This window comes from Pomacea canaliculata, linkage group LG10 (assembly GCF_003073045.1).
Source record: "Pomacea canaliculata isolate SZHN2017 linkage group LG10, ASM307304v1, whole genome shotgun sequence".
NCBI classification, from domain to species: Eukaryota; Metazoa; Mollusca; class Gastropoda; order Architaenioglossa; family Ampullariidae; genus Pomacea; species Pomacea canaliculata.
This window is the reverse complement of record NC_037599.1, coordinates 19668447-19694118: the sequence shown is the minus strand read 5'-3', so window position 1 is coordinate 19694118 and position 25672 is coordinate 19668447. Positions and strand designations below refer to the sequence as shown.

Here is a 25672-nt window from a genome sequence, read left to right as displayed (position 1 = left end):
TCAACGACGAATGTCTCAACTTCTGGCGAACCATGAAAATGTCATTTGTGACATTGACGACCTGCTCATTTTCGGTAAGAACAAGCAAGAACATGATCGTTACTTGAAGAAAGTGATGTCGACGCTTCAAGAAGCGGGCATTACCCTGAACGACGAGAAGTGCCAGTTTGCCAAAGAGAAGATATCCTTTCTCGGGCACATCATCTCGAAAGATGGGATCGCCATCGACCCAGAGAAACTGTCTGCTGTGAAGAATTTTCCCAAGCCAGAGAACATTTCTGATCTCAGAAGATTGTTAGGAATGGTTAACCACGTTGCGAAGTTTGCAGGCCCTAACCTCGCAAACGACAGCAAACCGCTACGTGACCTGCTCAAGAAAAACATAGAGTGGTGTTGGGACACTGCTCAAGAAACCTCGTTTGAGAAGATTAAGAAACAGCTGACTGAAGCTCCAGTGTTGGCACACTATGGTACTGACAAAACGACCGTCGTCTCAACAGATGCTTCATCTTTCGGTCTCGGTGCAGTATTACTTCAGAAACAGTCAGATGGTCACCTCAAGCCAGTTTTCTACGCATCAAGAAGTATGACGGAAACTGAGCGCAGGTACGCACAAGTTGAGCGTGAAGCACTCGCAGTGACTTGGGCGTGTGAAAAGTTCTGTGACTACATCACAGGACTTCGTGATCTGACAATCGAAACTGACCACAAGCCATTATTGGCTCTACTGAAAACAAAGAACCTTGAAGATCTACCTCCGAGAATTCAGAGATTCCGGATGCGCCTGATGAGGTTCAAGTACAACATTGTCTACACAAAAGGCAAGAATCTCGTGACTGCTGACACACTCTCACGAGCCCCAGTAAGAAACACTCAGAAAGATGAGAGAAGTGAAGAAGAAGAGATCTTCATCAAGCAAGTGATTCAGAGCTTGCCAGCCAGTGAAAAACGCATCGAAGAAATCAAGAACGAGACTGCAAGAGATACTGTTTGTAAGACAGTGCTGTATTATCTCCACAATGGATGGCCACGTTCTAGTCCAGAACATGAAGAACTGAAAGCGTTTTGGACAGTACGTTCAGAAGTCACAGAACATGATGGACTTCTTCTCTACAGATCAAGACTGATCATCCTGAAGTACTGAGAACAGACATTCTCCACAGACTTCACATTGGACATCAAGGCATCGTAAAATGTCGTGCCTTGGCCAGAGAGAGCGTTTGGTGGCCAAAGCTTTCTAAGCAGATAGAGTCCATGGTACAGAAGTGCACAATTTGCATCAAGGAGAGGCCAATTCCCCCAGAGCCACTCATTCCCTCTGTCACACCAGCATTCCCTTGGCAGAAAGTTGGCATGGACATCTTTGAACTGAAAAAAGAACAGTACTTACTAGTGGTGGACTATTATTCACGTTATATTGAGTTGGCACACTTGAAGAATACTTCGGCGGAAACAGTCATCAACCATGTTAAGAGCATATTTTCCCGCCATGGAATTCCACAAATCGTCATCTCAGACAACGGCCCGCAGTTCTCCAGCAAGCAGTTCCAAACGTTCGCTCAACAGTACGAGTTCACTCACACAACAAGCAGCCCGTACTATCCACAAGCGAATGGCGAAGCCGAACGCGCCGTTCAAACTGTGAAATCAATCCTGAAGAAGGCAGATGATCCTTATTTAGCGATTCTCACATATCGCGCTACGCCACTTCAGCAAGGTCTCAGTCCAGCAGAACTGTTGTTCGGGAGAAGACTACGCACCATGGTCCCCACAATACCATCTCAGTTTTCCGAGAAAAAGGAAAAAGAAAGGAAGGACTTTCATAAGAAAGACGAGATGCAGAAGTTGAAACATAAACAGAACTTCGACAGAGCACACCGTGCCAGACCAGCCGCTGAGTTGGAACCAGGTCAGCCAGTTTGGGTGAAGCCAACCCAGACACCAGGGACAATCATCAAGTCTCTGCCCAACAGGTCATATGAGGTAGAGACTCCCTACGGTCGCCAACGACGCAACCGCCGTCTCTTGATTCCCAGAGATCCCAATCCAGAGATTCCCAGACCTATCCCAAAGACTCTGTCGTCCCTTATTCCAACAAACCCAAAGTCCGAAGAGGATCTCGACCCCTTGTCTGATACACACTCAGATGATCCAGACATTCCTGTTACCAATCCAGAGCCATGTCCAGGAGCCGCAACCAGGAAGGTGTCAGCGTCCAAAGTCATCGCTCCTCCAGATCAGCCTGTCAAGACTACCAAGAGTGGTCGCACCATCAAGATCCCACAGAGACTTGACTTGTAAATGATTGACTCGAATCAAACGCACATAGACTTGAATAGGAAATTCAAGAATATTAAAATTAATGTTAATTAAGTTATATTGAAACAATGTCCATTTTAAAGAAAGGGAGATGTGACATAAGGCAAGTGTTGGCCCTATTCCCAAAATGAACAATCCGTAAAAGGTTTAGTTCCGGTTAGGAGATTTAAATATACTTGGGCGGGAGCCGACATGAAGCGGTCTCTTGTGTGTTTTCTAACTGGACAGTTTAATGAGTGCCACCTCTAATACCCACAAACCAATAACACAACATTATCCATATTTTCACGAATATTTCTACTGTATTACCGTTATTTAATATTTTGAATCAACCGAATCCTCTTATTACTATACGGCTTGTTCCAAAATATGGCGTCTCCAAATCAGATACTTGTGTATCAGTAACAATAACAGATGAACGAATATATCTTCGTACAACGATTAAACGAGCATACAGACTCATAGTCACTTTATGTATTTTTGTTGTGGTTGCGTTATAACCAACTGGTGTCACGACTTTGTGTGCTGGTCATACAACGAAGGTCAGGGGTCACGAACTCTACTCCCTGGTGCAATTTCCGGGGTGAATCAGCGTAAGTCATTGGTATTAAATAAATAAAGTGGTATGCAGTTTCTTTAGTACAGATGTTATATAAAAAGATAAGATTCAGAAAATATGTGACACTATTTTCGCAGTTTTTATTATGAGTCAGCTGATTGCTATATATACATCAAATTTCCATAAACAAAGGTACAACTGGTGTATCAACACTGTTGAAAGTGTTAGTACTCTAAGTCAGTTATCAAAGTGAGATAATGCGATGCCTAATTTAAATGCACAGCTCAGTCCGTGCTTGGAGGTGTACCTTTATATATGAAGTGTAAGTATTGTACATATAAATATATAAATGGCAGTGTGGAAACTTCAGTATGTAATCTCAGCGACGGGAAAGAATTAGTCTGGAAACGATGCATTTATTATTTTTTATTCATTATCAATTTGACTTTATGTTGTGTTTTGTTTCCTCTTAAGATTTTTTTGTTTCTTTAGCTGATTGTTTTTGCCTCATGTTTCTGTTTGCTGCATACTTTTAAACGGATGCCTTTTTCCACCAGGACATAGATTCCAGAAAAATTCAGGTTTTTTCTTTCCCTAAATGACACAGACAGCTTCAATCATCATTCTATATTCATTCATCTGTTCATCCCAATCCATCAAGAATATCAAATCTGTTCTCATCCAGTCCAATCAGTGAGAGACAGACGCGTGGGGACATCATAAACACATTTACATCTCCATGCACAGAAAGAGGTCAGTACTACAGACTTCAGGACAGTTTGAAGGCCTTTGCCAATAAGAGGTCTGGGAACACATGCTCAGTAAGTATATCCTATCAAGATGTTTGACCTATTTTTGTGCATCAGGATGTTTGAGGCATGCAACTTGAAGGGAAGTGACCCAGATTTAGGGACACAATGTCTTGCATTAATATTTATAGTCAAAGGAATATGACAAATGTCAAACTTTATTAATCTCAGTGGGCAATTATAACTTGGGAAGCGAGCTCAGTTATCAAAGTGCTAGTTATATGATAAAAATAGACAACTGATGTATCATAGCAAAACAAAAACACAGTCTTCAGTCTTGATGTACAGGTAGAACATCACACACCAATGTGCACACACAGCCGACAATTCATCTGTGGTTGAACAGCTGGACTGCAGAAGGAGCTGTCAGTGAGCCAAAAATATCCAATATCCATAGAACCAGTAGATGTGCAAAGTTAAAATCAGTCTCAAACCTATAGTTGTACTGGATTCAATGCAGAATTAAAATATGCAAAAAGCAATCTTGCATGTGCTTTTGGCTTTTCCAGGTTTTTATACAGTGTAGTCAAAATGAACAATCTGGCATTTTGAACACCTCAAATTACAGTAGGTCTAATTTGCTACCTTTAGATGTTAGGATAAGATTTTTGACATTTGTTTCCAGAGTTTTCATTACAAGAGGTGTGTGTAGAATGGAAGGTGAATATGTACAAAAGTGGTGTTAAGAAAAACCTATATTATATAGAGAGAGTAGTTATATTCACAAATGTTGCATTTTGAAGTGCATGTATATATATGTGTGTATAGAATTTGAGAATAACTGGTCTTGAGATTATTATTACTGGATTCTATGTACAGCAGTTTTCAGATGTGTAGTTATTTTCTTAAATCCTCACAACCTTACTATGCTTTCAAAGTAATAAAAAAAAGAATCAATCTTATACATATTGAAACGCCTACTTCTTAATCTCAAATCTTACATAGTAGATTTTCATTTGCCCTAGTTGAATTCTGCCTTTTTTATTTAGTTTATGTGTACAAAATCAATCTCAATTACTGTTCATTTTTGGATGTAAAATAATGATGTTGCTGTATATCTTATATATTTATACTATTAAAAGTTAATTGTATGTTTATTTTCCACACTACAGTTTATGAAAGTGTAAATGATGATGACTGATGTTGTTCCCCTTGAAATGGCCGCAGGTCTACTCAATAAAAATTGGAATCTTGGAATCATTACAAGAGAGGTCGATGCTATTGTGCTTTTCTTTTTTGGGAAGTGGAACAATGTCAGAAAGTTTCTTGGCGGCTGGAATGTGACTTGCATCAAGAGAAAGTGGTCCTTCCTCCTCACTCTCCTTAACCTGCTTCATTAATTCTGTCACACAGACTTTATTTACCCATAAAGCCTTTATTTACAATTTGAAGTCTAAATGCTAACCACCTTGAAAATGAGAGTAACAATACTATAAAAAGACATGGTTTACTTGTGCATACATTTTACCAGCACAAAAACTTCTGTACTTACATATGTTAAGATGAAATGTTTACAAGAAAGAGAGTCTAAGATACTGCTGACATTTAGTCTCACTAAGTGCAGAAATAATTCTATAGATTAAAGGCACTAACAACACAATTATGTAGATGGATCCACAACACAGTCTTATAAACTAATTTGAACTCACTGCACATCATATTTAAAAAATATGGCTATGTTTACCAAAATGTTGATCTCTCATCCCTCGAATATCTTAACACGTTGCATTAAGATGTCTCTCTGAAGCTCTACAGATAAGGCTGAGAACCGTTCGCTCTGTTGCAAGTCTTTCAGTTGAATCTGACTTACCATAGCAATAAGATTCTCTCTTAATGAACTTAGCTTTTGGTACCGTTGAGCGAGTTCTAGATAAAACAAACGTCTGTCAGTGTCCTGTACAGAAAATAGCCCAATTCCACGCGTCATCCTAAACAAGAAAGAAAGAAAACTTCAAAATACTATAAATAAACATAAACTCCTATGAAGTATCAACACGTTTCCGAAACCTTCGAAAGAGCTTTGGAACAACAAGATGATAATAATCTCAACCTTCAAAAATATTTATGGTAAAAATAGATATTATAAGAAAAGTCAAAACTTTAAAAATCCTTCATTTAAATAATTCATAGACATAAATACATCACCGTAATTAAAGAGAAATAACAAAACCTAGGAGAGGTACAGTAAAAATGTTGATCTCTGTATAAAAAGTAGGGGAGTTTAAGAATTTATAACCTGATCATTGTAAGCATATAAAAATGATCAAAGTAGAGTAACACTATAAAAAAAATCTAGAGTTGAGAAAACATGTAACAGATCATACATAGAACACAGGCACAAGAGTTGAAAATTTTTAGCAGACAAAAAGGATTCCAGAAATAGGCATCATGTACCAATGCAAAAAGCTTTACCTCATTACCTAGGAATTTGTTAATGCAAAGTAGCTATTAGAATTACCATACACATAATATTTGCCTATTAATTCAAACTTGCTTATGCAATAAACATATTTTAAAAAGACTTCAGATCAGATACGGCCTTCTCCAATATTTCTACCGCCCTTAGCAGCCTACAGTGTAAGAAAAAAAAAGATGTAGGTGCATAAACACATTCCTACTGAAAGAACAAATTGAAATCTTTGCCTCTGTAGCTGCTTGGCGATGAACTGTTTGCAGTTTATAAAGACCTGCTCTGCTTGGTACTCTTCTGCCAGTTGAAGAAGGTCATCAAGGGTTTCATCTAAAAGGAAAGATTTATCAGTCAGTTTATTATCATCAAGCATCTACAAAAATAAAGAATTTAAAAGTGGGACTTGTATGCTTGACCAGTTGTTAACCCTGGCCTAGCCCTATCTTGAGATAAGAGTTTTGTCAGTGGCGGGTGAATTACATGCATCCTCATTTTTGTTTGAATAAAGACAAATTTACACGCAGTACCTGCAGCATCGTCTTATCTACAATGCCTCTCATCATAAGTCATTTCACCATTTAACATCAACCTCTAAGAAGTCGTGATATGCAGATATATTATGTCAACCTAACTGTACACGTGTTTTTGGATCGAGACAGTCTGCTAGAAACGTCTCTTTCTCAGAAACGCTTAAGTGAAAGTACAACCATATAATAAAGGCCATTCAGCAGCCTCTTGGTAATTAATGATGAGGGACAAAGTATGATAAACATTTCGTTGTTCTTGCTGTTACTCTTTAAATGTTCTAATTCTGATTCTTGTTCCTAATTATCGCGTATATTTTCTGATTTAATACATACTGTTTCAAAACAGATTATTGCTTTCTCATTGAATTGCTGAATCATGCTTTTGCACATATTTCTTAGTTTTAATTTGTATCATCTGAAACTGGTTTGGATTGTTGTCAGAAAAAAAAAAAAACGTTTGTACTGAAGGAAATGTTTCATTCAACATTTCCAGCACTATTTATCTTCAGATCCACACAACACAACCCGTTTTCACCGAGTGGCTGCCCAAAATTTTTCTAGGAGATTCGGTCAGTGACCTGACTATCAAATGAGCGTTATACAAGCAGTAGGTTAAAATGAGACGACATTAAGCATTTCATTGGCATGGGTTTCACCACGACGAAGAACCAGGAGCAGCCTGAAATATAATTCAAACCTCGCGGACTCGCCAAAGCTTATCAAGTCAAAACAACAATTCATGTATACTCATTTTACGAGCTTAAAAAAGGGAGCTTACCTTTGATTAAATCGACACCTTCTCCAGGGTACAGTTGCTCCAGAAAGTTTACGACAACTTCATATCTCTTTTGTGGAAGAGGGATCTCCTGCAGGTTTTTTTCTCTGAAATCGGCTGTAAACATTTTCTGGAAGACTGGTGAATGCATCATCATCACAGTTTTGCTAACATACAGCCTCTGGCCCTGGACAACAAAAGCGACGTCGGAAAATTCGTCCCGTACTTGAAATCGGTTCTTCGAAATTTGAGGCCATTGCTGTTTCGCCGAGATTCCTTCCATTGCTGATATATTGGAGAGTGAGAGAAGCACGAAACGAGGGAATGCCACGAGAGGATTTTCTACTTTTTTCATGCAGGACAGAATATATAGATATTTTCCCAGAAAACATTTGTCATCTGCCTTTCCTGGAAAAAATGCCTTTTAAATGGCAAGGCAAGTCACAAGTTGCTAAGGGGGATATTGCGTTCTTCATTCTATAAGAAAAAATAGTGTTTAAAAAGAATTGTTTACTAATAATCATTCTTTCGAAATAGCTCCTAGGTGACACGTGGATACCGTCTTGCTGCTTTGTCGAATGGCGCCATGGACTTAGAAGTGATAACAGGGTTACACACTTCTAAATGTGTTTCTGACACCATGACACCATGGATATCAGGATTGTGTCATAGATGTGTGTTAACCAGAATTACACTGAGAGAGAATGCGCTTGAAGCTGTTGCGTCTTAACTGCCCCGCCCTTTATTTTTTCACTAAAGTGTACCTCTGAGGCAAGTTTAAAAAAAAAAAAATTTCCAAGGAAAAAAAACAGTCCTCATAAGCCCGGCGGTGTTTGAGATTCGATTGTAAGCAAGCAGTTTTTTTGTTTCAAACAATACTTCAAAATTATTGTCCATGTTTAAATAAAATATATTTTGACTTACATTGCCCTTTAAATTACTCTGTTCATTTGCCTGTGTTGGTGTTACCTGAGAGCGACAGGCCGTGTCGCTGGCTCGCGGTGAAGCGCGGTGTGGCGTTGGGCGGGGCGTCCCTCCACAGTTGGGTCCATGTCGCCCCAGCTGCCTCCGTCTCGCCCTGGACCGATCTCCTCCATGTTTGTCTGGTCTCCCAGCCCTGTGGCTTCCAGCCAAGAGCTTGTCTCGTTTAATCGTCGAACAGAGTATAAATGTACGTGAAAAGTAAAGAGGTGCATTACAGTCAGTTCACATCTGTGTTTCGTTAAACAAAAAATAAAGAGCTGTGAGTGGAATTAAGATTTTTGTGAATTTCTGGTGAATGACAGACTGAGTGTTAAAGTGATCATGGCATATCTCTTATTGTTGGAATGGGTTGTGCGCCTGAAGATTGCCTTTTCACAGTATTAACAGCAACATAGACTCCTTGCAGAAAATTGATGGACGAAAACAGACTGTTCAAATTTATTCATAGGCATGGCTAGGTTAGCGCTATATACCTGTGCACTTTCACGAAAAAGTAAAGCTAAACAATTATCAAAATAGGTGTTTTGAAAATAATAAGCATTTAAGATACTAGAAATTTTACAACGGTTTTAAACTTAAAGCTAAGACAACAAAATATCGAGAAAGAGAACCAACCACAAAGCTAATTAGTTATTAATAAGACAATAAGGCAGAAACATTTTCTGTTTTGGCCTTTATCTTAAAGAAGTGCACTCAAAACTGTAGCAAAATATGTATAATAAAAATATACAAAAAGAAACATTATAAGAAAATCAGATAGAGTCAATGATAGTTGAATGTGTAAATGCGGTTACAATATAAGAAATGGGAACATAAACACTGGTAAGGTGAATATAAACTCTATGAAGGTGAATATAAACGACGAATTGCAAGTTTCTTGTTGGTTTTATCTGTACATCTCTTTGATACATTTCACAATTTCACGATCTTTTTTCCAGCTTCTGAAGACGACGCAAGAAAACATCTTTCAGAACTGTAGGAGGCAGAGAAGAGTAGTGTCTACTCTTCTGTAGTCTACTGACTGGTCTGCGACTTGCACGCCTGACCAGTTGCTCTCTCAGTGAATGTAGCTGCTCGTACTTGTCATACTGGTCCACTATCTTGAGATACAATAGAGTTTTGTCAGTGGTAGGTACATTACTTAAATCCTCCACCTGTTTTTCAATGTATATCTTACAGTTTGTAAACACATGTTCTACTTGATATTCATCTGCCAGTTCAAGGAGGTCCTCAAGGGTGTTGTCTGAAAACAGAAATATTTTACTTTATGGGATCTATTATATTATTTCTTACATATATTTGTATTTATTTATTATTTCTTGTATCATCCCAAAGATAATTTAACTCCTATTACATAAACAAACAGATAGTATGTAATCTAGCCACTGTCCTCTGAGGCTTTATGCTGTCATAGTTCTGCTACTGGACTTTGACTAAGGTAACATATATAAAAGTAGGTTTTCATGTATGAGATTGCCATAAGGGTAATAAATTACTTTAAACATTCAAGAAAAGTATGGAGAGGTACTCTAATTCCAGAATCACTGCATCCTTTCTCGAACCGTTGTATTATTTTGCCTTACTTTTTGATTTTTTTTCTCTTTCAACCGCGTGGTCTCACTCTCATATTTTCTCTCTTTCCCCTCTTTACATATATATAGACATAGATTTCTCAGTACTAAACCTCACCTTTCTTACCATACACAAGCACACCATTTTTCAGTACTTAACCTCACCTGTCATCAACTCAAATCCTTGCCCAGGGTAAATTTGCTCCAAGAGATTTACCATGGTAGCATATTTCTTTGTTTCCAGTGGGATCTCTTTTAAATTTTGTTCCTTGAAGTCACCTGTAAACATCGCATGGAACACAGGCGAGTGAATCATCAGAAGAGATTTACTGACGTGAAGTTTCCGTCCCTCTACCACAAGGATGATGTCGGAAGTTTTGTCTCTTTTTTCAAATCGGTTCTTGGAAGAAAATTCCTCTGCATCGTCCTTCTCTTCGTCGCTGTCATCTTCGTTTTCACCATCGTCAGAATCGGAGTCTTTTTCCGTTTCTTCTACATCGTCCTTCTCTTCGTCGCTCTCATCTTCTTTGTCATCATTGGCAGAATCGGAGTCTTCTTCCGTTCTTTGTAAAAGTGTATATCTATCCATAAAACTGAAAGATGAAGACACCCAATGAGGGGACAGACTTGCACAACTCTAGGTTACTGTTCACAGGGCCGGGTACTTTCTACTAAGCGTTGGACAATGAAGGACTAAGGTGGGGAGCTGAGGGGAATCCCGTAAAAGTCGACTTGGCGCCAAACCACCAGCTCGCAGTCAAGGAAGGAATGAGGTTATTCGTTTCAAGTGTCACTCGCGGGATCCAACCATCCAGCACTCCCAGGTAGGTCACACACACACACTCAACGATTACTCATCCACCCGAGAGAAGCGACAACGCATCGCAAGGAATAAAATAGAAAGGATTTTAAGACATGTGTCGTCCTAATGCATCTGAGTACATGTTCATCAAAGACCTTAAGATACAATACCCTTGAATGAACATCTTTATCAACATATGTGTTTACAATATGTGCAGGGCTGCGTACTTCAACAAAACAAAACAAGACAACAAAACAAAAACTAAAAACGCATTCACGTTAGCCCCAGAAACATAATAGAGGTCACTATACTGAGACTGCTTTCTGTATCTACAACATCTATACATGCATGAAGACAAACCTCTGGGGTAGATGGCGCAGGCTAACGTTCCTGTTACCACGACAGTGAGAATCGGGTGTCGTGACTCGTGAGTGTCATATCGGATCCGACCTACTTCTTGTTGAATGTGATACATGAAGGGCTGATGGTTGTTTTCTCAGGGTACTCTGGTTTCGACATTATGTGCGCGTGCGTGTGAAGATATGTTTGTGTATAAAGGTGCATTTGATACACAAGAAGTCTATTACAAGAAGTCATGTGCTCGTGCACCTTGAGCCAGATCCTATTATTATTATTAACCTCCCTGTCTACCTATTTATGCATTTTCATTAGCACTCAGTAATATTCAGAAGTCACACGGACGAAACAACGAAAGACAGCCTCAGTCTGTTGGTCCTGCGAACAGGTAACAGATTAGGAGGTCCACAATGCAAGCGTGGGTTCATGTGAAACGGTCCATCGGGTAGACTTCGCCAGGTACGACAACCACTTAATGAATGAAAATTCATAATGCTTTCATTAACAGTGAGTGTAGTCTGATCATTAGTGACAACTACGTCTCAAAGGAGTACACGTGGCTGGAGGACACTGGGTGTTGGTGCTGTTCATACTGATACATTTGGGTTCGTGTGACCGTTGAATGCGCCTTTCATATATTGTAACGCTTACCTTTAACTTAACGGGATTATTTATTGGCACCTAGCCAAGGATATCGAGGTCGCCGTCATCTGACAGATGTTCACCGAATCCACAATGAACCCGCTGCTGCCTTTGGACGAGGTCGACTGTCTGTGTGAGGAGACCTGTGCACGCGCGCCTTCATGCATGTGTGTGCGTATTTGTGGTTGAGAGTACGAGAAGATTTGAACCCTCCATAATGTAAAAAGCGAGAGTGAGCCGTAAGATTTGCCAGCATGGAGATGCTGTGTTTACTATGCTTCTGTGTCTGATGTTTTGTACGCTCGTCTTTGCTGCTCGAATATAGTGTGTCATAAAGACACAAATACCAAATGGTGAAACCACGTGACATTAATACCAGCGATGCCACAAGTGAATTTGAAAGTTAAGTACACACCTTTATTTGCTATTAGAATAGATGAGAATGAAATTAAATGTAAACTTACTTATGGGTTACTTGCGGTATATTACTCTCAGACATAGTTACACATAGCTTTGATCACTTCCACTACACAAACTACTCATATAAACGATGTCTTCCGTAAGATTTAGTGTTAGTGCAACATAATAGTTGGCAATTTGAACACGCAATGCTACTAAATACTGAGTAGCAGACAGTCTGGCAAAAATAATAGTAAAAAAGTATTTGGCTAGAAATTGAGTTACTAACTGTAGTGTGCTGTGCAAGTGTAGGTTCCTTGGATGTAACCTGACCAAAATCTGTTTATCTGCAAACTGACGATACACAGAATCTCTAGATGAAATTTAAAAATATATTTACTATCAAAATAGTTTCAGTTAATATAAAATATCGTCTAACATGTGCTATCGTTCAATATAGGAATGTCCGATATAACTTTTGTGTAGACTGCTGGCATGAAGTCTAATGAGATTAATTGTACCCCGTGTAACATCAAACTAATCTCACATATAAACAGCGCAAACTATTCCAATTGATGAATATTAGTAATGATCTATCGATACATTTTATGCTTTTGTTACAAAAGTAATCGTAATGAATCCTGAGATTGACTCACAGAACTCTGAATCGTCCTAAATGTTTCACAGAAAATCTTATGTGGGTGTTTATAAGATGTGTCTGACACAAAGGCTCATCACAAAGGATTACAATGAAAAGCCATCAGTAGTTTCAATCATACTAGTCAATTGTTTAACTCTAGATCTTTAGTTTATATTTCCTTTCGGCTGTCTCAAGACGACACATGAGGATGTCTCTTTGCGCTGTAGTAGATACAGAAGAAAAATATTTGCTTTTTTTCAAATGACACGTTCCTACTTTACTTGCCCTTTCAATTAGAGCCGATCTAAACGAACTTAGTTGATCGTATTCGTTGCTCCACTCTTCGACTATCCCAAGGAAGAGTAAAATTTCATCAATCTTCATGGCATGATGCTTGCAATTTATGCGTCTGTCGAAGTGGGCTAGGCAGTTGTGAAAGACCTGTTGCACACCATACTCATCGGCGAGTTGAAGAAGTTCACGTAGAGTTTCAGCTGTAGAAAAAATATTCTTTATTTACATGTCTGTTCTTGTTTAAAAATATCCACTGAAATTACACATTTGCTAAAGGTAGTGATGTCAAGAAACTTTGAAAATAGTCAACAAATTCGAAGCATTCTAAAGTAATGTTAAAAGGTGTAGTTTACAGGACATTACCGATGACTAATACAATGCTGTGTGTACTGTGCTTTGTACGTTATATACTGTAATTCATTATCAGCTTTCCTGTTTTTTTTATATTGAAATAAAGTATTGAAAATGTGATAATCTATTAAAATCAATTTTTAAATTGTTACCATGGACTAAAGATGAAGATTACCAAGGCTGCTGCCCAACAGCAAATATAAGATTCTGCGTGACGCAATAGCATCTTAAGTTAAAGGACTAACTAGTGTTGATGTTTGAAACATGTACTAAACCTTACCGTGAAATTTTTCATTAGTGTACCCGGGATGGATTTGGTCCAATAGCTCCACCATTAAATTCACTTTCTTTCCTGGAAGTGGAATCTCTGATAAATCCTTTTCAATGAACCTGGCCGTGAACATGGTCATGAACACAGGTGAATGCATCATTAGCAAAGTTTTATTTACATGAAGCTTTTTGTTTTCTACCACCAGAACGATGTCCGAAAAATTATCCTTTTCCTCATATTTGGAAGTTCTTTTTTCAATCATAGTAATATAACATTTCTCTTCATCACTAGAAAATAACATTCTTTGTAGAGAAAATGAGGTTTGTTTAACAACCACACAAGAGTCCTAAATAAGAGTGCACAACACTTCGAGCCCCGACGGAAACTTCTGTGAAGTCTGCAGGTGACTGATGTGCCTCATAGATCTGTTAATTCTAATGATTTGTTGTCTGTTATACCAGGGGAGAGCAGTCACGCGAATGCTGACGCAATTCCCACGCGGATTATTTGACGTCATTCGATGTGTTTTGACGTAGGAAAAGTTGACGAGGCGTAACTACGGCGACTGCGGCCAATTACGGTGGGAGGCATGCCGACTACACGGTACAGAGATTAGGATTGGTCGGCATGGACCCCACGAAGGATCGCTAAGCAGTCGTCCTAGTTACCTAGTTGCTAATGGCCTGATTGGTCAAAAGAAGTAGAGGGGAAAGTTATGTTAGGAAAACGAACGTTCCCTGGACAAAGAGAGAAGAGCAGCTTAAGGAGTAAGACCTCCGAAGTATAGCACGACATTGTTAACGTACGCCAAATGTTTTGTAGGATCGTCTTTGCTGTTCGAATGTAGTGTGTCATAAAGACACAAATACAAAATGGTGAAACTGCGTGATATTAATACCAGCGATGCCACAAGTACGATACACATTTCAAACTACTGAATTAGCAGTTGACCGTTATCCGATTTGATGGATTTTGACAGCATCTGCGCCTCATAACTGAAGGTTGACAATTTTTTCCGACCTTCCGATCCCTGGTCCGTTAGTACAGGCTGTCGCTAGGGACGCTCTGACATGCGCAGTGCCTACACCTGTGGCCACCCACCCACACTAGCTTACTCTACTGCTCCCCCTCCCGCAACACCATGGAAACCCAGACTATTAATAAATATTAGGTCACGGGTTAACAGCAAAAGGAGATCTACATAAAATATTCACTTTTAGTCCGACATAGGGTTGAGTGAGAGAGTGAGCGAGTTTGGCAAGGTGCTTGTGTGATGCTATTTGTATTTCTTAAACATAGTCACATGATTGACAGTGTGTCTGCGCGTTGAGACCAGTAAGGAATAAACGTTTGCTCTGTCTTTGGCGGTCTGTCATCAGATGGAGAGGCAGTCTACTAACAAAGACCGTGAATGAGACATGTAGTCATTAATTGTCTCTAAAGGTTCCATGAACTTGTAGAAAAGCTGAAAGACTATACATTGATATAGTTCACACACACGTACACACACATACAAACACACTCACACACACCATCAGATGATTTTCGCATATTAATCATAAAATAGAATAAAACAAAAATTATGAGAACTAGCGTAGAACAAACCCAATCATTGCAAGTTAAGTATATACCTTTATTTGCTTTTTGAATGGATGAGAATGAAAACAAATGTAAACTTACTTATGGGTTACTTGCGGTATATTACTCTCAGATATAGTTACACATCGCTTTGATCACTTCCACTACAAACTACTCATATAAACACTATCTTCCTTAAGATTTAGTGTTAGTGCAACATAATAGTTGGCGATTTGAACTCGCAATGCTACTAAATACTGAGTAGCAGACAGTTTGGGAAAAATGTTAATAAAAAAGTATTTGGCTAGAAATTCAGTTACTAAGTGTAGTGTGCTCTGCAAGAGTAGGTTCCTTGGATGTAAACTGAGCAAAATCTGTTTATCTATAAACTGACGATACACAGAATCTCAAGATGAAATTTCAAATTATATTTAGTATCAAAATAGTTTCAGTTACTATAAAATATTGTCCAACATGTGCTATCGTTTATTATAGGAATGTCCGATATAACTTTTGTGTTTTATTTTATGATCTTGTTACAAAAGTAATTATCATCAATCCTGAGATGGACTCACAGAACTCTGAATCGTCCTAAATGTTTCACAGAAAACCTTATGTGGGTGTTATAAGATGTGTCTGACACAAAAGCTCATCACAAAGGATTACAATGAAAAGCCATCAGTAGTTTCAATCCTACTAGCCAATTGTTTAACTCTAGGTCTTATACTTCTTAAATTCTTTCGACTCTCTCAAGACGACGCATGATGATGTCTCTTTGAGTTGTAGCAGGTAGAGAAGAATAATATTTGCTTTCTATCACAAGACCAATTTCTACTCTACTTGCCTTTCTAATTAAATCAAATCTGAACGAACGTAGTTGATCGTATTCGTTGCTCCACTCTTCGACTATCCCAAGGAAGAGTAAAATTTCATCAATCTTCATGTCTTGATGCTTGCAATTTATGCGTCTGTCGAAGTATACTCGGCAGTTGTGAAAAACCTGCTGGACACCATACTCATCGGCGAGTTGGAGAAGTTCACGTAGAGTTTCAGCTGTAGAAAAATATTATTTATTTAGATGTCTGTTCTTGTTTAAAAATCCCCACTGAAATTACACATTTGCTAAAGGTAGTGATGTCAAGAAACTTTGAAAATAGTCAACAAATTCGAAGCATTCTAAAGTAATGTTAAAAGGTGTAGTTTACAGGACATTACAGATGACTAATACAATGCTGTGTGTACTGTGCTTTGTACGTTATATACTGTAATTCTTTATCAGCTTTCCTGTTTTTTATATTGAAATAAAGTATTGAAAATGTGATAATCTATTAAAATCAATTTGTTAAATTGTTACCATGGACTAAAGATGAAGATTACCAAGGCTGCTGCCCAACAGCAAATATAAGATTCTGTGTGACGCAATAGCATCTTAAGTTAAAAGACTAACTAGTGTTGATGTTTGAAACATGTACTAAACCTTACCGTGAAATTTTTCAGTAGTGCACCCGGGATGGATATGGTCCAATAGTTCCACCATTAAATCCACTTTCTTTCCTGGAAGTTTAATCTCTTGTAAATCCTTTTCAATGAAGGATCCGGTGAACATTGTCTTAAACACATTGGAATGTATCATCAACAAGGCTTTATTGACGTGAAGCTTCTTGTCCTCTACTACCAGAACGATGTCCGATAAATCATCCTTTTGCTCATATTTGGAAGGTCTTTTTTCAATCGTAGTAATACAACATTCCTCTTCATCACTTGAAAACAACATTCTTTGTAGAGAAAATGAGGTTTGTTTAACAACCACACAAGAGTCCTAAATAAGAGTGCACAACAGTTCGAGCCCCGACGGAAACTTCTGTGAAGTCTGAAGGCGACTGATGTGCTTCAGAGATCTGTTAATTCTAATTATTTGTTGTCTGTTATACCAGGGGAGAGCAGTCACACGAATGCTGACGCAATCCCCACGCGGATTATTTGACGTCATTCGATGTGTTTTGACGTAGGAAAAGTTGACCAGGCGTAACTACGGCCGATTGAGGTTGGAGCCATGCCGACTACACGGTACAGAGATTCTGATTGGTCGGCATGGATAGACATCTGTAAACATGTTGCTATATTTAGTTTCAAGTCTCGTTTTAGGAGCTTTTTCCATTTCTTTTGTCTGAGAAAAACGACGAATTTGTACAGAGACGAAACAGTGACATGCAGTCGCTTTGAATAAAAAGATTGAAAAGAGGTTGCAATGGTTCGCTCTATTACAACAAGTTCGCGTTTGTGGGACTCGCACAGGCTCCTGTCGACTAGTAAACAAGTCCTGCGAGTTCTTAGAACGCGTTGCTATGCAACGTTCGTGGAGAGGCGCTGTGCGGGAAATAGTGTTGGTAGCAGGGGAAACCCCGCGTCATCGTGAGCTATTGTTAGCCCAGCGGATTCACCTAGCCAATGATATCCAAGTTCAAGGTTGCAAGTACATATCTTTAAAAACCGTATTACAGTACCTGTTGTTGACAGAAACTAGTACTAGGAGGATGAAGAAAATGCAGTTCAGACGTTTTCGTTGCATTCTGCAATGCCAACGCATTTTTTTTTTATTAATATATACAAGAAATATAAGATTGGAATACCATTGACCATTTGACGGAGATCCAACCTACCTGTATCTTTACTCCTACCTGTGTGTGTAAATGTCTGAGTATGTATGCCTGCCCTTGTGAGCAAAGAAAAATTTCTGTCTTGGGTATCGTCTAAAGACAATAAAGTCTGATTTGATTTGAATTTGATTTGATTTGATCCAGGTCGCCGTCACCTGAGAGATGTTCACCGAATCCACAATGAACCCGCTGCTGCCTTTGGACGAGGTCGACTGTCTGTGTGAGGAGACCTGTGCACGCGCGCCTTCATGCATGTGTGTGCGCGTATTTGTGGTTGAGAGTACGAGAAGATTTTAATACCCCATAACGTAAATAATAATGTGTACAGCGGAATCTCCCACCAAACACGCAAGCTCACTACTCTGAGCAGTATTCACAGCATGCACGAAACAATTTTCTATCTGAAGAAAGAGGCAGAATCTTTCTATCGTCTATAAACACTACATTAAGATGTCTTCCGAGGCGAGATTGAGAATAAGCGGCAACTCTTTTAATTCTTTATGTCCTTTGTATAATGCTGTCCGCAGTAACTTCTCTCTTATCAAATGTATAATCCATAATATTCAGATTCAGACAAAAAAGAAAGTGATCAGTATGTAGTTAACATCCACAATCACTTGCTTGACGATGTTCTGTTTACAATCTGCAAACACATGATGTACCCGATACTCGTCTAAAGGCTGAAGACTGTCCACAAGAGTTTCATCTACAGAAAAGTATTCTGTTAGGTATACAGGAAGTATCAGGTAGTTAAAAGTGAGAATAACAAATGCACATAATAAAATTTTGTAAATAAATGATCAAAATAAAAAAGGTAGAGCCATAGTGGGCCGAAACATTTGCCAGCAATGCGATGCTGTGTTTAATATGCTTCTGTGTCTGATGTTGTGTACTAACGTCTTTGCTGATTGAATGTAGTTTATCATAAATGCACAAATACAAAATGGTGAAAATGCATGACATTAATACAAGCGATGCCACAAGTGCGATACACATTTCCAACTTTGCATTAACAGTTGACCGTTATTCGATTTGATGGATTTTGACAGTATCTGCGCCATGTAACTAAAGTTGACAATTTTTTTTCCGACCTTCCGATCGTTGGCCCGTTAGTACAGGCTGTTGCTATGGAGGCTCCGACATGCGCAGTGCGTACACGTGTGGCAACCCACCCACACTACTTACTCACTCCACTGCTCCCCCCTCCCACAGCAACATGGAAACACGGACTATTCATAAATATTAGGTCACGGGTTGACAGCAAAGGGAGATCTACATCAAATATTCACTTTTAGCTCGACTTATGGTTGAGTGAGAGAGTGAGCGAGTTTGGCAAGGTGCTTGTGTGATGCTATTTGTATTTCTTAAACATAGTCACATGACTGACAGTGTGTCTGCGCGTTGAGACCAGTAAGGAATAAACGTTAGCTCTGTCTTTGGCGGTCTGTCATCAGATGGAGAGGCAGTCTACTAACAAACACCGTGAATGAGACATGTTGTCATTGAATGTCTCTAAAGGTTCCATGGCCTTGTAGAAAAGCTGAAAGACTAAACATTGATATAGTTCACACACACACACAAACACAAACACAAACAAATGATTTTCGCATATTAATCACAAAATAGAATAAAACAAAAATTATGAGAACTAGCGTAGAAGGAACCCAATCACTGCAAGTTAAGTAGTCACCTTTATTTACTATTAGAATAGATGAGAATGAAAACAAATGTAAACTTACTAATGTGTTACTTACGGTATATTACTCTCAGACATAGTTACACATCGCTTTGATCACTTCCACTACACAAACTACTCATATAAACGATGTCTTCCGTAAGATTAAGTGTTAGTGCAACATAATAGTTGGCAATTTGAGCATTCAATGTTGCTAAATACTGAGTAGCAGACAGTTTGGGAAAAATATTAATAACAAAAAGTACTTGGCTAGAAATTCAGTTACTAACTGTAGTGTGCCGTGCAAGAGTAAGTTCCTTGGAGCAAAATCTGTTTATCTATAAACTGATGATACACAGAATCTCTAGATAAAAATTTCAAAATATATTTACTATCAAAATAGTTTCAGTTAATATAAAGTATCGTCCAACATGTGCTATAGTTTATCATAGGAATGGTCCGATATAACTTTTGTGTAGACTGCTGGCATGAAGTCTAATGAGATTAATTGTACCCCGTGTAACATCAAACTAATCTCACACAGCGTGAACTACTCCAATTGATGAATATTAATGATAATCGATCGATATATGTTATGATCTTGTTACAAAAGTAATTGTCATCAATGCTGAGATGGACTCACAGAACTCTGAATCGTCCTAAATGTTTCACAGAAAACCTTATGTGGGTGTTTATAAGATGTGTCTGACACAAAGGCTCATCACAAAGGATTACAATGAAAAGCCATCAGTAGTTTCAATCCTACTAGCCAATTGTTTAACTCTAGGTCTTATACTTCTTAAATTCTTTCGACTCTATCAAGATGACGCATGAGGATGTCTCTTTGAGTTGTAGCAGGTAGAGAAGAATAATATTTGTTAATTTTCAAAAGACCCATTTGTATTCTACTTGCCTTTCTAATTAAATAAGATCTGAACGAACTTAGTTGATCGTATTCGTTGCTCCACTCTTCGACTATCCCAAGGAAGAGTAAAATTTCACTAATCTTCATGTCTTGATTCTTGCAATTTATGCGTCTGTCGAAGTATGCTCGGCAGTTGTGAAAGACCTGCTGGACACCATACTCATCGGCGAGTTGGAGAAGTTCACGTAGAGTTTCAGCTGTAGAAAAATATTATTTATTTACATGTCTGTTCTTGTTTAAAAATCCACACTGAAATTACACGTTTGCTAAAGGTAGTGATGTCAAGAAACTTTGAAAATAGTCAACAAATTCGAAGCATTCTAAAGTAATGTTAAAAGGTGTAGTTTACAGGACATTACAGATGACTAATACAATGATGTATGTACTGTGCTTTGTACGTTATATACTGTAATTCATTATCAGCTTTCCTGTTTTTTATATTGAAATAAAGTATTGAAAATGTGATAATCTATTAAAATCAATTTGTTAAAATGTAACCATGGACTAAAGATGAAGATTACAAAGGCTCCTGCCAAACAGCAAATATAAGATTCTGTGTGACGCAATAGCATCTTAAGTTAAAGGACTAACTAGTGTTGATGCTTGAAACATGTACTAAACCTTACTGTTAAAGTTGCCAGTAGTGTCTCCGGGATGGATATGGTCCAATAGCTCCACCATTAAATCCACTTTCTTTCCTGGAAGTGGAATCTCTGATAAATCCTTTTCAATGAAGGATCCGGTGAACATTGTCTTAAACACATTGGAATGTATCATCAACAAGGCTTTATTGACGTGAAGCTTCTTGTCCTCTACTACCAGAACGATGTCCGAAAGATCATCCTTTTGCTCATATTTGGAAGTTCTTTTTTCAATCATAGAAATATAACATTCCTTTTTATTACTAGAACACTGCATTGTTTGTAGAGAAAATGAGGTTTGTTTAACAAGAGTCCTAAATAAGAGTGCACAACACTTCGAGCCCCGACGGAAACTTCTGTGAAGTCTGAAGGCGACTGATGTGCCTCATAGATCTGTTAATTCTAATTATTTGTTGTCTGTTATACCAGGGGAGAGCAGTCACGCGAATGCTGACGCAATTCCCACGCGGATTATTTGACGTCATTCGATGTGTTTTGACGTAGGGAAAGTTGACGAGGCGTAACTATGGCGACTGCGGCCAATTAAGGTGGGAGCCATGCCGACTACACGGTACAGAGATTATGATTGGTCGGCATGGACCCCACGAAGGAACGAATGAATATTAGTAATAATCTATCGACAGAAAACCTTATGTGGGTGTTTATAAGATGTGTCTGACACAAAAGCTCATCACAAAGGATTACAAGGAAAAGCCATCAGTAGTTTCAATCATACTAGTCAATTGTTTAGCTCTAGGACTTATAATTTATATTTTCTTTCGGCTGTCTCAAGACGAGACATGCGGATGTCTCTTTGAGCTGTAGAAGGTAGAGAAGAAAAATATTTGCTTTTTTCTCAAATGACACGTTTCTGCTTTACTTGCCTTTTCAATTAGAGCTGATCTAAACGAACTTCGTTGATCGTATTCTTTGCTCCACTCTTCGACTATCCCAAGGAAGAGTAAAGTTTCATCAATCTTCATGTCTTGATGCTTGCAATTTATGCGTCTGTCGAAGTATGTTCGGCAGTTGTGAAAGACCTGCTGCACACCATACTTATCCGCGAGTTGAAGAAGGTCACGAAGAGTTTCAACTGTACAAAAATATTCTTTATTTACATTTCTGTTCCTGTTAAATAAAACCCCGCTGAAGTTACACATTTTCTAAAGGTAGTGATGTCCAACAGCGAAAATATAAGATTCTGTGTGACAAGTTACAATAGCAGGGCATCTTAAGTTAAAAGACTAACTAGTGTTGATTCTTGAAACATATACTAAACTTTACAGTGAAATTTGCCAGTAGTACTATTATCCGACCTCAAGACTCGACCGTCCATCAGAAAAAAAAGCGAAAGAGAGGTAGGAGAGGAGGAGTTCAGTGCCGGCTGAGGAAATACGGTCTAAATGACAAATGTAAATCTCCACCACTACTACACCTCAGCACCAATCGAGGTGCAAATGGTGGGAAACAGAACGGTGACCTCAATTTTAATGAAAATTTTCCTTTGTCAGAGAGCGGGGGACTTTCAACAGAAACGAAAAACGTGACAAGTCTATGTGTTGGTCACTTAAATGTGCAGTCAGTCTGCAACAAGGCTGTGGACATTCATGATTTAGTGTTGGATAATGACTTTGATGTATTTTTCTTGTCAGAGACATGGTTAAAAGAGATAGGTGATGAATCAGTAATCAAAGACCTTACACCACAGGGCTATACATTTGCACAAAATCCCAGGAGTGGTAGGAGTGGGGGTGGAGTTGGAGTTTTATTTAAAGTACATTTGAAATTTACAGTGTTGAAGAGACAAACACAGTACAGGTCCTTTGAGTACATAACAGCAAGACTGACATTATCCAAGCAGACATTAGAGATCATTTGTTTGTATAGACCTCCTCCATCGAAAAAGAATCAGCTTTCCGATTCTCTGTTTCATGAGGAATTTAATATGCTGCTGGACAGTTTACTCACAAAGGAGAAAATTCTTATTTTGGGGATGTAAATTTTCACTTTGATAGACCTCAAGATAGTGATGTGAAGCGGTTGATTGAGGCTTTAGATAGCCGTGGTCTTTGTCAGCTGATTGATAAACCAACTCATAGACTTGGACACATTCTTGACTGGGTTATCACTCGTGCGCCATCAGAGTCACTGGTCAAGTCAGCTGTTGTCGAGGATTTTTTGATTTCAGACCATTTTGTGCAGTCCTTGGTGACTGATCTTTCTCGACCAAGGCGTAGAAAGACATCTGTTTTGTGTAGAAATTTGAAGGTTGACCTGAACGCTTTCAGAGAAGACCTGCATCAGTCAAAGTTGTTATTAGATCCTCCCACAGATGTTAATGAGTTACCAGAGTTATACAATCAGACTTTACTAGAGCTGCTTGATAAGCATGCGCCTGCAGTCAGCAAAATTGTTGTAGATAGACCAGATTGTGCGTGGTTTTGTGAGGGGGTGAGTGAAGCCAAGAAACAGAGACGGCTGGCAGAGAAAAAGTGGAGGAAGACTAAACTTGAGATTGACAGACAGCTGTATAAGTTAGCCAGAAATAAATATGTTTGTGCTGTAAAAAAGGCTAAGTCGCTATTCGTGCAAGAGCAGCTAGAGGCTGCGAGTGGAAATCCCAGAAAGATTTTTGACATTGTGAACAGATTGTTGGGTAAGAACGGAACTAGTCCGGTCTTTCTGAGGTGGACGTCAAGTCAGCTGCTGATCAGCTGTCTTCCTTCTTTGTTAATAAGATAAAGGAGATTAGTGCTGGACTTGAGAGTGCAGCTTGTGAGTTGCCAGAGTGTGAGGCAGATTATTCTGTGCCATTTGCTGGTGTTCCGCTGACTTCTTTCACGTGTATTGATGAGAGTTACTTGAGGAAACTTGTAGCGAGATCAACTAAAACTTCATGTGCCTTGGATCCTGTACCAACTAAATTTATTCTTCAACTTCTGGACATTTTATTTCCTGTCATCTTGGACATTATTAATGCCAGTTTGAGAGCAGGATGTGTTCCACGGTGTTTTAAACAGGCTTTTGTGAAGCCCTTGTTGAAAAAAACGAACCTGGATCCCTCCGACTGTAAAAACTATCGTCCAGTGTCAAATTTATCATATATTTCCAAGCTACTGGAGAGGGTGGTTGCAGAGCAGCTTATGACCCATTTTATTAATTATGGCTGCCTAGATAAATTTCAGTCAGCGTATCGTCCTGGCTTCAGCACAGAAACTGCTCTTCTTCGTGTGACAAATGACATTCTTTGTAGTGTCAACTCTGGCAACTTAGTGCTGTTGGTATTACTTGACCTGAGTAGTGCGTTTGACACCATCAACCACCGCCTGCTGCTCCAGAGATTGTCGTCAGAGGCTGGTATCCAGGGCGCTGCACTGCAGTGGATTGCCTCCTATCTTGCCGAGAGATCTCAGAGAGTGATTGTCGGCTCCGCAAGCTCTGAGGCAGTTCCTCTGGTGTGTGGCGTACCACACGGCTCCGTTTTGGGTCCATTATTATTTTCGCTATATGTTTCACAGCTTGGACGGGTCGTTGAACGCTTTCAGATGGGACGTCAGTTCTTTGCGGACGATACACAGATTCTGAGCAGTTTCCCCCCCGACCCGGCAGTGGCTAGGGTTGCGCTTCAACGACTTGAATCTTGTTGTGTTGCGGTGAAGGCGTGGATGACCAGGAATCGTCTTAAACTCAATGACGACAAGACAGAAGCGTTACTGTGTGGCCCCATGGCCAGACGGGAGCAGATTGGCATTAGTGCCGTTCAGGTCGGTGATGCCTCCATAGCCTTTGCTGACTGTGTACGGGACCTAGGGCTGTTTATTGATGCAGAGCTCTCCATGTGCAACCATGTCAGTTCTGTTGTGGCTAAGTCCTACTACTTTTTGAGGACTTTAGGTAGACTACGGTCCATTCTGACTCAAGCTGCTGCAAACTGACTTGCTGTGGCTACCATCACATCACGATTGGACTATTGTAACAGTGCATTGTGGGGTATACCTGCTACTCAGTTGGATCGGCTCCAAAGAGTTCAAAACACAGCTGCCAGGATTGTCACCCGTGCAAAGTCGTCCACTGAGCACATCACCCTGATCCTACAGAGCCTTCATTGGCTCCCAATGAACAAGCGTATTGATCACAAAGTACTTTTCATTGCCCAGTCCTGCATGTCTAAAACTGCTCCTGACTATTTGCAGGAAATAGTTCCTCCGTACCAGCCGTCACGTAGCCTGCGCTCAGGCTCCCTGTCACGCTTCTGTCTCCCTGCAATGGAAGACACCAACAAGAAGCGCACTGGAGCCAGGGCCTTCAAAAATGCGGCGCCTAAGCTGTGGAATGCTCTGCCATCGTCACTCTCCACCATCACCTCACCAACCACGTTCCGCAAGAAACTGAAAACCCATCTGTTTCTTTCAAGCCAGTCTTAAACTACCAAGAAACACTTCTGTCCATTTTTTACTTTTCCTGGTGTTTTATATATTTGTTCACT

General features: G+C 39.3%; 5 protein-coding genes and 2 long non-coding RNA genes across 8 annotated transcripts in view; all 7 read right to left on the bottom strand.

Annotated features, from left to right (window-relative positions):
• LOC112574113 overlaps nt 1-14152 on the bottom strand; it is a 103863-nt gene extending 89711 nt beyond the window's left edge. Inside the window, exons 1-2 of one of the 2 annotated variants that reach the window (XR_003101346.1) lie at nt 13720-14152; nt 12158-13288 (exon numbers count right to left, since the gene is read on the bottom strand). Coding sequence is in view for 1 of the 2 variants with exons in the window: in XM_025254987.1 (XP_025110772.1) it covers nt 13720-14011 (292 nt within the window). In the remaining variant the exon portion in view is untranslated. Of the gene's footprint in view, nt 1-12157; nt 13289-13719 lie in introns of those variants that run through there. The other variant, XM_025254987.1, reaches the window with a different exon arrangement.
• Nucleotides 1-25672, bottom strand: part of LOC112574123 — a 142479-nt gene that overhangs the window by 64753 nt on the left and 52054 nt on the right. The window lies entirely within an intron of this gene.
• On the bottom strand, nt 3830-7789 carry LOC112574100 (ARMADILLO BTB ARABIDOPSIS PROTEIN 1-like). The gene is made up of 3 exons (XM_025254965.1): nt 7403-7789; nt 6331-6427; nt 3830-5615 (listed from the first exon to the last, which is right to left on the bottom strand). The coding sequence occupies exons 1-3, from the start codon at nt 7752-7754 to the stop codon at nt 5387-5389; spliced, it is 678 nt and encodes a 225-aa protein (XP_025110750.1). The 5' UTR covers nt 7755-7789; the 3' UTR covers nt 3830-5386.
• On the bottom strand, nt 8816-10674 carry LOC112574098 (BTB/POZ domain-containing protein Y57A10B.3-like). Its single transcript, XM_025254962.1, has 2 exons — nt 10120-10674; nt 8816-9626 (listed from the first exon to the last, which is right to left on the bottom strand). Exons 1-2 carry the CDS (start codon nt 10541-10543, stop codon nt 9304-9306), a joined length of 747 nt encoding a protein of 248 aa, XP_025110747.1. The 5' UTR covers nt 10544-10674; the 3' UTR covers nt 8816-9303.
• On the bottom strand, nt 15326-17207 carry LOC112574112 (BTB/POZ domain-containing protein At1g21780-like). Its single transcript, XM_025254985.1, has 2 exons — nt 16771-17207; nt 15326-16341 (listed from the first exon to the last, which is right to left on the bottom strand). The coding sequence occupies exons 1-2, from the start codon at nt 17060-17062 to the stop codon at nt 16019-16021; spliced, it is 615 nt and encodes a 204-aa protein (XP_025110770.1). The 5' UTR covers nt 17063-17207; the 3' UTR covers nt 15326-16018.
• On the bottom strand, nt 15326-21922 carry LOC112574141. Its single transcript, XR_003101365.1, has 2 exons — nt 21836-21922; nt 15326-15899 (listed from the first exon to the last, which is right to left on the bottom strand). It is a non-coding gene; the product is annotated as an uncharacterized LOC112574141 (long non-coding RNA).
• Nucleotides 19619-21603, bottom strand: LOC112574131. The gene is made up of 2 exons (XR_003101353.1): nt 21172-21603; nt 19619-20742 (listed from the first exon to the last, which is right to left on the bottom strand). It is a non-coding gene; the product is annotated as an uncharacterized LOC112574131 (long non-coding RNA).